The sequence below is a fragment of the Dictyostelium discoideum genome, assembly GCF_000004695.1.
Source record: "Dictyostelium discoideum AX4 chromosome 5 chromosome, whole genome shotgun sequence".
Taxonomy (NCBI): domain Eukaryota; phylum Evosea; class Eumycetozoa; order Dictyosteliales; family Dictyosteliaceae; genus Dictyostelium; species Dictyostelium discoideum.
In genome coordinates this window covers 4,863,525-4,876,293 of record NC_007091.3, presented here as the reverse complement: position 1 = coordinate 4,876,293, position 12,769 = coordinate 4,863,525, and the positions used below count along the sequence as shown (strand labels likewise).

The 12,769-nt window shown below is 21.0% G+C and overlaps 7 protein-coding genes across 7 annotated transcripts; 6 read left to right on the top strand and 1 right to left on the bottom strand.

Moving 5' to 3' along the window:
• Nucleotides 1-478: 478 nt before the first annotated feature.
• DDB_G0291001 (hypothetical protein) lies at nt 479-808 on the top strand (the record flags this gene model as incomplete). The annotated part of the gene is made up of 2 exons (XM_630354.1): nt 479-491; nt 603-808. The coding sequence occupies 2 exons, from the start codon at nt 479-481 to the stop codon at nt 806-808; spliced, it is 219 nt and encodes a 72-aa protein (XP_635446.1).
• A 391-nt stretch (nt 809-1,199) lies between these two features.
• Nucleotides 1,200-3,956, top strand: DDB_G0290999 (hypothetical protein; the record flags this gene model as incomplete). The annotated part of the gene is made up of 1 exon (XM_630353.1): nt 1,200-3,956. The coding sequence occupies one exon, from the start codon at nt 1,200-1,202 to the stop codon at nt 3,954-3,956; it is 2,757 nt and encodes a 918-aa protein (XP_635445.1).
• A 1,517-nt stretch (nt 3,957-5,473) lies between these two features.
• Nucleotides 5,474-7,255, top strand: DDB_G0290997 (peptidase M16 family protein; the record flags this gene model as incomplete). The annotated part of the gene is made up of 4 exons (XM_630352.1): nt 5,474-5,500; nt 5,768-6,448; nt 6,539-6,741; nt 6,829-7,255. 4 exons carry the CDS (start codon nt 5,474-5,476, stop codon nt 7,253-7,255), a joined length of 1,338 nt encoding a protein of 445 aa, XP_635444.1.
• Nucleotides 7,256-7,564: 309 nt separating this feature from the next.
• On the bottom strand, nt 7,565-7,928 carry DDB_G0291061 (hypothetical protein; the record flags this gene model as incomplete). Its single annotated transcript, XM_630351.1, has 2 exons — nt 7,565-7,675; nt 7,806-7,928. 2 exons carry the CDS (start codon nt 7,926-7,928, stop codon nt 7,565-7,567), a joined length of 234 nt encoding a protein of 77 aa, XP_635443.1.
• A 223-nt stretch (nt 7,929-8,151) lies between these two features.
• Nucleotides 8,152-9,156, top strand: DDB_G0290995 (hypothetical protein; the record flags this gene model as incomplete). Its single annotated transcript, XM_630350.1, has 2 exons — nt 8,152-8,811; nt 8,908-9,156. The coding sequence occupies 2 exons, from the start codon at nt 8,152-8,154 to the stop codon at nt 9,154-9,156; spliced, it is 909 nt and encodes a 302-aa protein (XP_635442.1).
• A 499-nt stretch (nt 9,157-9,655) lies between these two features.
• DDB_G0290993 (hypothetical protein) lies at nt 9,656-10,358 on the top strand (the record flags this gene model as incomplete). The annotated part of the gene is made up of 2 exons (XM_630349.1): nt 9,656-9,878; nt 9,979-10,358. 2 exons carry the CDS (start codon nt 9,656-9,658, stop codon nt 10,356-10,358), a joined length of 603 nt encoding a protein of 200 aa, XP_635441.1.
• Nucleotides 10,359-11,138: 780 nt separating this feature from the next.
• DDB_G0290991 (hypothetical protein) lies at nt 11,139-12,673 on the top strand (the record flags this gene model as incomplete). The annotated part of the gene is made up of 3 exons (XM_630348.1): nt 11,139-11,656; nt 11,740-12,086; nt 12,171-12,673. The coding sequence occupies 3 exons, from the start codon at nt 11,139-11,141 to the stop codon at nt 12,671-12,673; spliced, it is 1,368 nt and encodes a 455-aa protein (XP_635440.1).
• Between the last annotated feature and the right edge of the window lie 96 nt (nt 12,674-12,769).

Here is a 12,769-nt window from a genome sequence, read left to right as displayed (position 1 = left end):
TTAGCATTTTTTTTTTTTTTTTTTTTTTTAAATTAATTTAAAATTATTTGGTAGTAAAAAAAAAAAAAAGTAACAAAAATAGAACAAAGTGACTCAACTGTTTAGAAACTTTGATAAATATTTCTTATTTTTTATTGTAAATATTATTTATAATAATTTCAAAATAATGATATATTAATTTACTTTGGTAAATTAAAAAAAAAAATGTGTGAGATTTTTCTTATAATTGGTAATTTATCTTTTTTTTTTTTATTAACACAACCCACACCAACACACACTTGACAATTTATAAATATAGTAATTAAACCCAGTGTTTAATTTTAATTAATTTAAATAATTAAAGATATAAATTTTTAAAAAAAAATTTTTTGAGTCCAAAAAAAAAAAAAAGTATAAAAGGATTTAAATAAATTCTATTTTTTAAATATCCAATCAAAACAATAATTATTAAAAAATTAAAAAAAAAAAAATTAATAAAATGACATTAATTAGTAATTTTTATTATTATTATTATTTAAATTAATTAACTCATATTTAAAAAAAAAAAACAAGTTTTAATTATTTTTATTTTTTCCTTTTTTTTTAATTATTTCTTTTTTTAGACTCAATCTCCAAATTCGGTTCAATCAAATCATCAGGATCAAACCAAATTTTCAATTCATCATTGAATGTTGGTGAATTTGGTACAAATGAAATTTCAGTCCTCGCAAATACAAGTGTTAAAGCAAACACCAATACCACTCTTAGTGCACCTGGTCTTACCAATATTAATGCTAAAACTACAACTGGTGCAAATGTAAAAGTATAAAAAAATAAACAACAACAATAATAACAAAAATTAAAAAAAATTATTTATCATTAAAAAAAAAAAGAATGTAACAGAATTAATAAAATAAAAATATTGTTGTTTTATAATTGAAATTATTTATTTATTTATTTATTTATTTATTTATTTATTTTGTTGTTTTTTTTTTATATTTTTTATTTATAACACATAAACATTTAAAGGTGGTTTTTCAGGTAATTTTGGATATCTAGATTTTTGTCACCAAATGTTTTCTGATAAAAAATAAAAAAAAAAAATATCTTTTTATTTTTTTTTCTTTATTTTTTTTTTTTTTTTTTTGATGGTGATAAAGTGTGTGAAAAAAAAAAAAAAAAAAAATTCAGTGATAAACAAAAACAAAAATTAAAATAAAATGAATAATTTAAATAAAAATAAAAATAAAGATATTTATAGTTTATATAAATCAGTATTTAATAATAAATATTTATCAAATTATATATATGATTATGTTTATAAATTTAATGAACAAATTTCTTATGGTGGTAGATCATATTCAGAAGATTGTTTTAAAATTAAAAAATATGATCAAGCAGGTTTTGAATGGTGTTTAAAGCATGCAAGAGAATTATTATTATATAAAATTAAAAGAAATGAAAAATTTGATCAAATTGATTCAAAATCTATTACATCATTTATTTATTTTTTTAATAATAATTATTATAATCATTATAATCTATCATTAAATAAAGAAGAATCGTCAATAATTTTAAATCAATTATTAAATACAAATAAATCAATTTTATTAAGTACAAATAAACTTACACAAGAATTAATTAAAACTTCATTAGATACTTCTAATTTAGATTTATTAAAATTTATATTTGAAAATTATGGTACCGTCAATCCATCATCAACTTCCTCTTCTTCAACTTCCTCTTCAACTTCAACTTCAGCAACAACAAAAACAACAACAACAACAACAACAACAACAATAGAAGAACTTAGAATTAATAATGATGATTTATTTGATAAATCATTAGGTAAATGTGATTTAAAAATTATTAAATTCATTTATTATGAACTTGGAATTATGGTAAAAGATCCAATGAAAGCATTTTATAATGCGTTATGTTCAAATAAGAGATGTGAATTAATTAGATTTCTATTGGATGAAATTGGATTCGTACCACCAATTTCATTTACTGGTAGTTTTGAAATATATTTTGAAAATTTGATGAGATTAGATCACCAATTATTTAAACGTTTATATAATGATTATAACATTCCATTATTGCAATTCAATGGTTATAATTCATTTTCAGTTTTAAATAATATTTTCCTAAGTTACAATTTACTTGATAACTATCTTGACCATTATGGCAGTGGTTGTGCTAACTATAGCACTATCGCTAGTTATTTAGATTTCAATTACGGTCGTTGTATTGACAAAAGCCACAAAACAAAATCTGTGCTTGAAAAATATCAAATTGATTATATTTTAACAGCATTACTAGTTTTATCAGTGTCACATAGAACTAGTAAAAAAGAAAAACAAATCTCTTCATTACTTTTTAAAAAAGTTGAACATTTAATAGAATATAATGAAAATAGAAATATTCAAACCCCATTCAAACATATTTTAAAAAAAACTGATATTTTAAAAGAAAATCAAACAACTAAAAAAGTAAATTCAATTTATAATTTAGCTATTATAAAACCAACACCAACAACACCAACAACACCACCACCTCCACCACCTCCACCACCACCACCAACAGCTAATGATAAAATTGTTTATTTAATTTACGATGCAGTATCATATATTTATTCATTTTTTAATAATAATAATAATAATACTATTAAAAATAATAATGTTGAAAATGAAGAAGAAGATGAAAATGAAGAGTATATTTATTTTGACGAAACGGAATTTACTGAAATTGATTATGAAGATTTTGAATTAGTTAGAGAAATTAAAAGAGTATTTTATTTTGATTGGTTTGCAAAGAGTGAAAAAGGATTTTATAATTATGATTTAGAATCATTGATTTATCAATTCATTTCAGAGTATAAGGAATACGATTTAATAAAAACTTATCCACCATCTTGTTCATCAGGTGGTGATAATTTAGTAAGAGTAGCATGTTACTATGGAGATTGTGAATTATTGAAAATGAATAAAGATCATAAAATCAAAATCGATGGTCAACCTTTATTTAATCATGATAGAGTTGATATTAAAACTCAATTAGAGTTTTTGAAAATTGCAATTACAAATACAAATTTCACAAATCCAATGTTAATAAGCCATATTATAAATCCAAAAAATACACAATTTAAAATTAAAAAACATGCTAATCGATTAGCCAACATAATCAACTCGAATCAAAGGAGATTTTCAGCACATTGTTTATTAAATAATAAAAAATTATTTAAATATTATTTTGAAAATCATAAATCATTATTTACTTGGGATTCAGATGATATTAGTAAATCAGTAGTTAGAGATATTTGTTATAATAATCATAATAATAATAAAGGTGATAATGGTAATGGTGGTGGTAGTGGTAGTGGTAGTGGTGATATTCAATTTTTACAATACCTTTTTGATAATGGGATTGGTGATATTAATGATGATTTATTATCAGATTGTATAGATATTACAACTATAAAATATATGGTTAAATATTTCTCATTAAAATTAAAAGCTAAATTTATTTACAATTATTCCTATATTGACTTATGGAAATCAAATTATTTAACATTTTATTTGATAAATAATGTTGATTTTAAAAATGAGTTGGAATTCATTCAACCAGTTAGATTCCAAGATTTAGATCATAAAACTGCAGTTTTTTTATATTTGAAATTAAAATCTCAAAATATTCAAATGGATTATAAACCAATGGAGAATTATTTTTTCAGTTTAAAAAATATCATTGAAAGAAGCTATCCTCTATTGGTTGTAAAATTATTATTAGATGATTTTGAAAATAATGATACAATTGATCAAGATATTAAATCAAAATTCAATTTAACAATATCTCAAAAAAATTATACAACACTTTGTAACAAAATTAATCAATTTAATAGATATAAAGATTTTATTCAAGATAAAGTTGATAGAAATATTATAAAAATTGTTTCAAATACAAATAAATACAAATAAATAAATACAAATAAATAATAGTAGTGTTAAAAAAATAAAAAAACTAACCAGAACTTCAATTTTTTTATTTTTTTTTAATGTAAAATATTCCCCGCTCTTGGTTCTTTAAAATAAAAAAAAAATAATTACAAAAATGAATGATAAATAATTAAATATTGAAAATAGGAGAAAATATTAAAATAAGATTTTTTTTTTTTTTTTTTTTTTTTTATTTTAATTTTTTTTTTTTTTTTAATATATTAAATGATAAATAATAACAAAAATGGAATTCTTGAAGGAAATTTCTTTTTGTTTTTAATCTTGAAGGAGAGGTTTCCTCTACATCTAAGCATTGGGCATAAGTCATGCATTGGAGTAACCAATCCACATAACATACAATTAAATAGCTCACAATGGTTGTTTTTGTGATTTATTTATTTATTTATATGCCCAATGCTATGTCTGTCGAGAAAACCATATCCGTCAAGAGTAAAAGAAAAAAGAAATTTCCCTTCAAGAGTTCCAAGGTACTTTATGATAAATTTCAAAAAAAAAAAAAAAAAAAAAAAAAATTAGGATTTATAGGTATACCACAACAATATGTTGTCATTCATATCTTGTTTGAATTTTGCAATTTGGTTGACATTTGCATTTTTTAGAGGAGGTACTTGAATATTGAATGGGGAGGTGGCCCACCTTTATATAAAATGGTCACCTCTGGTGTCTTTTGGTTTCAAAATTTTGTTTCTTAAAGAATTGTTTGAAGTGAGATTTTTAGAAAGTTCTAGTAGTGGGTATTTGAGAATGACTATACATTTGAGTAATTTTGTTATGATTTTATCCACAAGAAAAAAATAGGAGGGGGTATATTTTGTGTTTTTTTTTTTTTTTTTTTAAAACTAAAATTTAAATTATTTTTTTTTTTGGATGAAAAACAACGAAATTTTAAAAATAAAAAAAAAAAAAAAAAAAAAATTAAAAAAAATAGAAATATTAATATTTTTTTTATTTTTTATTTACCATTTTGTGTGTTTTTGTGTTCTATTTATCTATACTAAAAATAAATAAAATAATATCAATAATTTTTTTTTGTTTTGTGTAAGATTTGAATGTTTTTTGTCAATAATTGATTATTTTATATTATTTTTTTATTTTTTTTTTTATTTTTTTTTTATTGAATCAATTTTATTTTTTTAATTTTATAATACTAAAGAGTTGAGAAAAAGAAAAAAAAAAAAAAAAAAAAGTTACTCTAAAAATAGAAAAATTGTTTTGATTTTTTGTTTTAAAATTTTTTTTTTATTTATTGGTAATATTATTTAAATCAATCAGAACTTCAATTTTTTGTAAGAATAAAAATTTTTTTGGTTTTTTTTTTTTTTTTTTAAATTTTTTTTTTTTTTTTTTTTTTCAATTTTATTTTTTTTTTATTTTTTTAATTTTTTTTTTTTTTTTTTCATCACATTTTTTTTTTTCACTTCAAATTTTTTATATTATTCATTATCAATAATAAACAATTTAAGAGAATATAATACAAAATGATCGGAAGATTCATTGCTAGAAATGTATGATCTATCATAATTAAAATAAAAAAATAAAAAATAAAAAAATCAATTTTGGAAAAAGAACAATAATAATAAAAAATAAAAAAAATAAAAAAATAAAAAAAAATAATAAAATAAAAAACGCTATGAAAAAAAAAAAAAAAAAAACACACACAACACACAACGATTTTTTTTTTTTTTCATTTTATTTTATTTTTTTTTCACTTTATATATTTATATAAATAAATATTAATATTAATATTAATTTTATATTATTTATATAAATAGTACACTACATCAATATTTCAAGAAAGTAAAAGAATTGTTGAATCAACAACACTTTCAAATGGATTAAAAGTAGTTAGTTTAGTTGGTGGATATACAGGACCAGCAGTATCATTAGGTCTTTACATAAAGACAGGTAGCAGAAATGAAACACAAGAGACTGCAGGTTTAAATCAAGTTCTTAAGGGATTAGCATTTGAATCAAACACCAACAAATTAGGAATTGAAGTACAAAGAGACATTGAAGTCTCTGGTTCAACTGCATTCGCTCAAGCATCACGTGACAATTTATTGATTGCACTTCAAACCTTACCAAACCGTTCACTTCAAATGTTGAATAATTTAGCAAACATCACCAAACCAACCCTTCCATACCACGAGGTTCGTGATGTCACCGAAATCATCGTTAAAGAATCTGAAGCCTACAATCACGATTCATACTCTTCAATCTTTGAATCTGTTCATCAAACTGCTTTTCGTGGTAAAACCCTTGGTCGTCCATTAGTTGCACCAATTTGCAATTTAGGTAACATCACCAAAGATGCCGTCACCAATTGGGTAAATTCAACTTACAAACCATCAAATATGATCTTGGTTGGTGTTGGTCTTTCACATAATGAATTAATTGAAGAAGCTGAAAAAGTTACTTTTGGTAATGATGAATCATCAACTTCAATTTCAAATGTAAGTTTTTTTTAATAATAATAATAATAATAATGATCATATATAATAAAATAGAATAAAATAATAATATGATGATATTGTTTATTTTAGGAAACTGCTCAATATATTGGTGGTGAATCACTTAAATATTCAAGTGGTAACTCTAAAGTTGTTCTTGCTTTTGAAGGTACTGCTCAATCAAACATTAAAGATGTTGCTGCCTTTTCAGTTTTACAATCAATCTTAGGTAATGGTTGTCCAAAGACTGCACCAGGTCATGGTAGAACCTCAAGATTATTCAGTTTAACTAAAAAGTTTGTATTATTATTATTATTAATTATTAAATTGATTTAGAAATATAATTTTAACTTTTATTTTTTTTATTTTTTTTTTATTAAAAGTAATTCAAATATTGTTAATTCTGAAGCATTCAATTTAACTTATGGTGATTCTGGTTTATTCGGTGTTGTTGCTGAAGTTGAAGGTGCTACCGTTGGTAAGACTGTTTCATTAATTACCTCTGAAATCGTTGCTGCCTCAAAGACTGCTGGTCAAGAATTAGAACGTGCTAAAGCTGTCACTAAATCAAGCGTTTTAGAACAAGCTGAAAGCAGAACCTCTGCCCTCGAATTCATTGGTAAACAAGCTATCTATACCGACAAAGTTTTAACTCCAGCTGAATTTGCTGAAGAAATCTCTAAAGTTACCTCTGAAGATATTAAAAGAGTTGCCAAGAAAATGACCTCCAAAAAACCAACCCTCGTTGTTGTTGGTGATGTCTCTGATGCTCCAACTATCGAATCAGTTCAATCACAACTTAAATTGTAAAAAAAAAAAAAAAAAGAAAATTTTAATTAATAATAATAATAATAATAATATCTAAAAAAAAAAAAAAAAACAACAAACTAAATAATAATAACAACAACAATAATAATAATACAAATATAATTCATTTTATTTGTATATAAAAAAAAAAAAAAAAAAAAAAAACCAAAACCCCAAATATAATATAAAATTTTAAAAACATATAAAAAAAAAAAAAAAAAAAAAATCTTATAAAACAGATTATAGCGATATTTACAAATTATATTTATTTATTCGATTTAAATTATTATTATATTATTAATTTTAGTATGTTTATAAAAATCCAATACTGTCACCTTTTTGTAATGACTCCATCATACATTTTGTGTATTCTTTTAATTGACTTTCACATTGAGATAAACCTCTTTTAGCACCTTGAGTATCCTTTATAAAGATTAATATTTTTAATTAGTACCTATATATTTGTTTTTTTTTTTTTTTTAAAAGTTTTTACTTTTTTCTTGTTTTTTTTTTTTTTTTATGGGTGGTGTTAAAGGTGGGAGGAGTAACTTACTTCAGCATTAATATTAACCATCTTTTCTTCAATGCAAATGAAAAAAGTTGCAGCTTTTTCTTTACATTGTGAAGTTACAGCTGGAAAGAATGGTGGTAAAGTTAAATCTTTTATTTCTTGCATTTCTTTAAATGATAATTTTACTTCTGTTGTTTGTGTCATTGAAATTATGAAACTTTTTTTTTTTTTTTTTTTTTTTTTTAATTTTTTATTTTTTATTTTTTATTTTTTTTGAAACCAAATTTATTCGTGTGGTGAGTGCAATTTTTTTTTTTTTTTTTCCATTTATTTAATTTCAAAAAAAAAAAAATATAATAAATAAAATATATATAGATAGATAAAAAAAATGTTTATAAATAGATTTATAAATAAAATTTCAATTTCGGGAAAAAATTTAATAAATAAAAGAAATGAAAATATTTTTAGACAAATTAATTTGTATACAATAAATCAACAAAAAAGGGAATTTTTTACAAAAATTGAACAAAATGAATTAGGTGTTAGATATACGTTTGGTAAAATTGGTAAAAAAATACTTGGACCGGGTTTAAGATTAATGGTACCATTAATTCATGATATTGAATTATTCGATACAAGATCTAGTACTCAACATTTACCAAAACAAACTTTGGTAACATTAGATGGTGTTGTTTTATCAATTGATTCAATTATACAATACAAAGTAGTTGATCCATTGAAACTAGTTCAAGATTTAAAAGATCATGATGAATCAATTGAAAATTTAGTTCAAATCAAGTTAATTGAAATGGTGCCAAAGAAAACATTGGCTCAATTACTATATGAACGTGATGGTTTCAATAAAGAATTGGTCGATTCGGTTAATGAAACTTTTGAATCTTGGGGAATCAATTTGGAATCTTTCACTCTAAGTGACATAATTTTCACTCAAGATGTTTCAAATGCAATGTCAAAAAAAGTTGAAGCTGAATTTATAAAAGATTCAAGACTACTTTTAGCTCAATCTGAATTAATTTCTTCAAAAATAGTAAATTATTATTTTTTATTATTTTTTTTTTTTTTTTTTTTTTTTTTTTTTTTTTTAATGCATTCCATTAACTTTTTTTTTTTTTTTTTTTTTTAGTTAGTAGAAGCAGCTAGTGAACTTGAAAAATCACCATTTGCAATGAGATTACGTGAATTAGAATCTATCGAATCAATTTCAAAAGATCCTTCAAAATCATTTATTTTTGTACCAACTTCAATTATTGATACATTTTCAAGAGTAATAAATAATAAAAACACTACTAATAGTGTTAATGAAGATAATAATAATAATAATAATAAGAATAATAATAATAGCGATGAGGTTAAAAAAAACATAGAAAAATAATATAATATAATATAATATAATATATAAATAATATAAATAAAAGGAATTGTGTTTGTCAATTGTAAAGGATGGAAGATATTTTTTTATTTTTTTTTTTTTTTTTATTTTTATTTTCCAAATTTTATTTTGTGTAAGCCAAAAATTTGACAGATATTTTTAATTTCACTATTTTTTTTTTTTTTTTTAATTAATCTTTTTTTTGATCAAGTTTTTTAATTGTTTTTTTTTTTGGTACTCTTAAATACATTGTACATATTTCCAAAACTTTCATACCAATTGTACAATTTTTCTTTTTTTTTTTTTTTTTAGATTTTTTTTTTTTTGTACATCTTTGAAATTTTGTTAAACAAAATTTTAATAAAATCTAAAATAAAATAAAATAAAATAAAATTAAAATAAAATTAAAATTAAATATTTTAAAAAAAAAAAGGGTATAAAAAAAGTTTTTTTTTTTTATTATTATTATTTATTATTATTAATTTTAAATAAAAAAAGAAAAATGAAATTATTATTATCAATTATTTTATTATTAACAATTGTTAATTTTGCTTATTGTTCATTTGTTAATGTACAAAGATTCGATGGTGATTGTAGTTCAAATGTAGTCACTGATGGTCAATTCATTGAAGAAAACTTTTGTGATTTTGATACCACCTTCTCATGTTCACCAGATGGTAATACCATCTTTGTAACTGAATATGATCATAGAGGTGATTGCAAAGGTAAAATCATTATTATTAATATTTTAAATATAATAGTAATATATTTATTTTTTTAAAATTTTGTATTAATTTTTTATTTTTATTAAATTTGATTTTATAGGAAGAGTTCAAAATGTTTGGAATTTCACTGCCAATACTTGTGCAACTGATAGACATAATATTTCAATGACTGCTTCATGTGTTGCCACTTATGATATTCCAACTAATGCTTTAGTTAGATTTGATTACACTGGTCAATGTAACTCTACCACTTGGAAGAATGATATTAGTAATGTATTCTACAATACTGTTGACGTTTGTGTTGATTCTAAAGACCCAAATAATCAATTATCATTCAATGTTGTTTGTAACTCTACTACTTTAACTCAACAAATCTTTAATTCTCCAGGTTGTAACGGTACTCCATCAATGTCACACACTTACCCATTAGAATCAAAATGTGGTTGGTTCTCAAATTCAATTACAATTTGTAATAATTAATTAATTAATTAATTAAATAAATAAATAAATAAATTATTAATAATTAAATTATAATAATAATTTTCCAATTTTTTTTTTTAATCACTTTTTTTTTTTTTTTTTTGGTATTTTTTAAAAAAGTTGGAAAACTACACAAAAAAAAAAAAAATAAAAATAATAAAAAAAAAAAAAAGTATTATTTTAATTTTTTTTATTCATAGAACATAGATGATATAAGAAAAAAAAAAAAAAAAAATTAAACTAATAATAATGAAAAAAAAAAAAAAAAAAAAAACTTAAAAATTTTATGCGATGCTGGTCAGAGCGTTTTTTTAATTTTTTTTTTTTTCAGCCCTTTTTTTTCGAAAATATCTCTGCAAAACCAAAAATAAATTTTTTTAATTTTTTTTATTTTTTTTTTTTTTTTTTTTGGCCCTCAAGGTCCAACCACTTTTTAAAATCACGAGATTGGCCACCCAACAAATAAAATTTTTTTTTTTTTTTTTTAATTTGGTTCGTTTTCATAATAAAATTTTTAACCACCTCTCTCCTCAACTTTTTTTTTCACCATTTTTATTTTTATTTTTATTTTTTTTCATCACACACTTCTCCAATCAAAATAATAAATTAATAAATATTAAGATAATAAAATAAAATAAAATAATTTTCAAATAAATTAATAAATATTAAAATAAAAATAAAAATAAAATAAAAATAAAAATAAAAATAAAATAAAAATAAAATAAAAAAATAATAAAATAAAATTTAAAAAAATTGAAAATAAAATAAAATTAAAATTAAATGTCACAAAGACAGCAATTTCAATTTTTATTATCATTTTTAATTTTAATTTTTTTAAAATTTATTATTCAAATACGGTGTGATGAAAGTAATGGTGTAATAATAATAAAGAATATAGAAGATGGTGGTAGTGGTAGTGGAACAGTATCGTACTGTCAAATGGAACAAATTAGAGATGAATATATAACAATTAAAACCAATTATGGTATAGTTAGTAGTATCGGATCAACAACAGCATCTGGTAGTGTCGATGGTAAAAAAGAGTTTTCATTAATCTTTAACCAATTAATACCGTCTGATATAGGATATGAATACTTTTTTCTAAGATGGGGTACAAATAAACAAACCATTGCAACTCTAACAGACCCATTTCTAAATCCATACAGGTTCAATATAGTTCATCTAAATAGAACTGATTTATATTCAATACAACCAACTACAAATAATTCTTATTTAGTTGAAAATTTAAATTCAATTTCAAAACAAGTTACTTTTAATTCTTTAATTTTTGTAAATAGGTAAAGTAACATATTATTATATAATATATTATATAATATATATATATAAAAACTAATATTTATTATTTATTTATTATATATAGGAAATCACCATTTTTTTTTATATTTTCAAATTTTAATAAAGTTTGTGATAATAAAAATAATTTTAATATGGAAATATTGTATCCAAATAATAATAATAATGATGATTTTAATAATAGTAATAATAATAATGTAGATAATAGTAATTTTTGTTCATCAATTCAATATGGTAATCAACTTGTAACGATTAAATCAATGTCTTCTGGTAATTATATAAGTTCAGAAGGGTCTACTAATGCATGGGATATTGGTAATAAATTCATTAAAACAATACCTTTATCATCAGAATTAACTGATTCAAATTATTTTAAAATTATTACATTTGAAAATAATAAAATTGGTTTTTTAGGTATGTTGTGTTTTAATTATATAATTAATTAATAAATAAATAATAAATAAATAATTAATACCTTTTATTTTTATTTTTATTTAGATAAATTTAAAAGTTTTTGGAGTTGGAATAATACAAATGTTGAAGTTAGTTCAACAATGTTAAAAAATCAAAAGTTTAATTTAGAACCTGTATTAAATAATCCATCATGTAGTAAAAATTGTTATTATATTAAAACTGGTAATAGTGGTTATATAAAAGAGTATATTACCAAAAATAGCGTTAATGGTAATCTTTTAAATAGTGGTAGTAGCGATGATAAAACAATGTTTTTAATTAAACTTTTACCTATTTGTAGTAAGGATATTAATAATTATGGAACATCATCATCAACAACATCAACAACATCATCATCATCATCATCATCATCATCAACAACAACAGCAACAACAATGGCAACAACAACAACATCAAAAATAACAACAACATCAAATATAAATGACAGCTTTGGTGATGATGAAAATTTAATAAATAGTTCATCAGTTATAAAATTTAGTACACCAATCATTATGATAATAATAATTTTAATCAATATCAAATTTTAAAAAAATAATAGTTAATTAAAGACGGAAGAAAAAAAAAAAAAAATAATAATAATTTTAAGGGACCGCTCATTTTCATAAGAGAATAATGATGTGTAG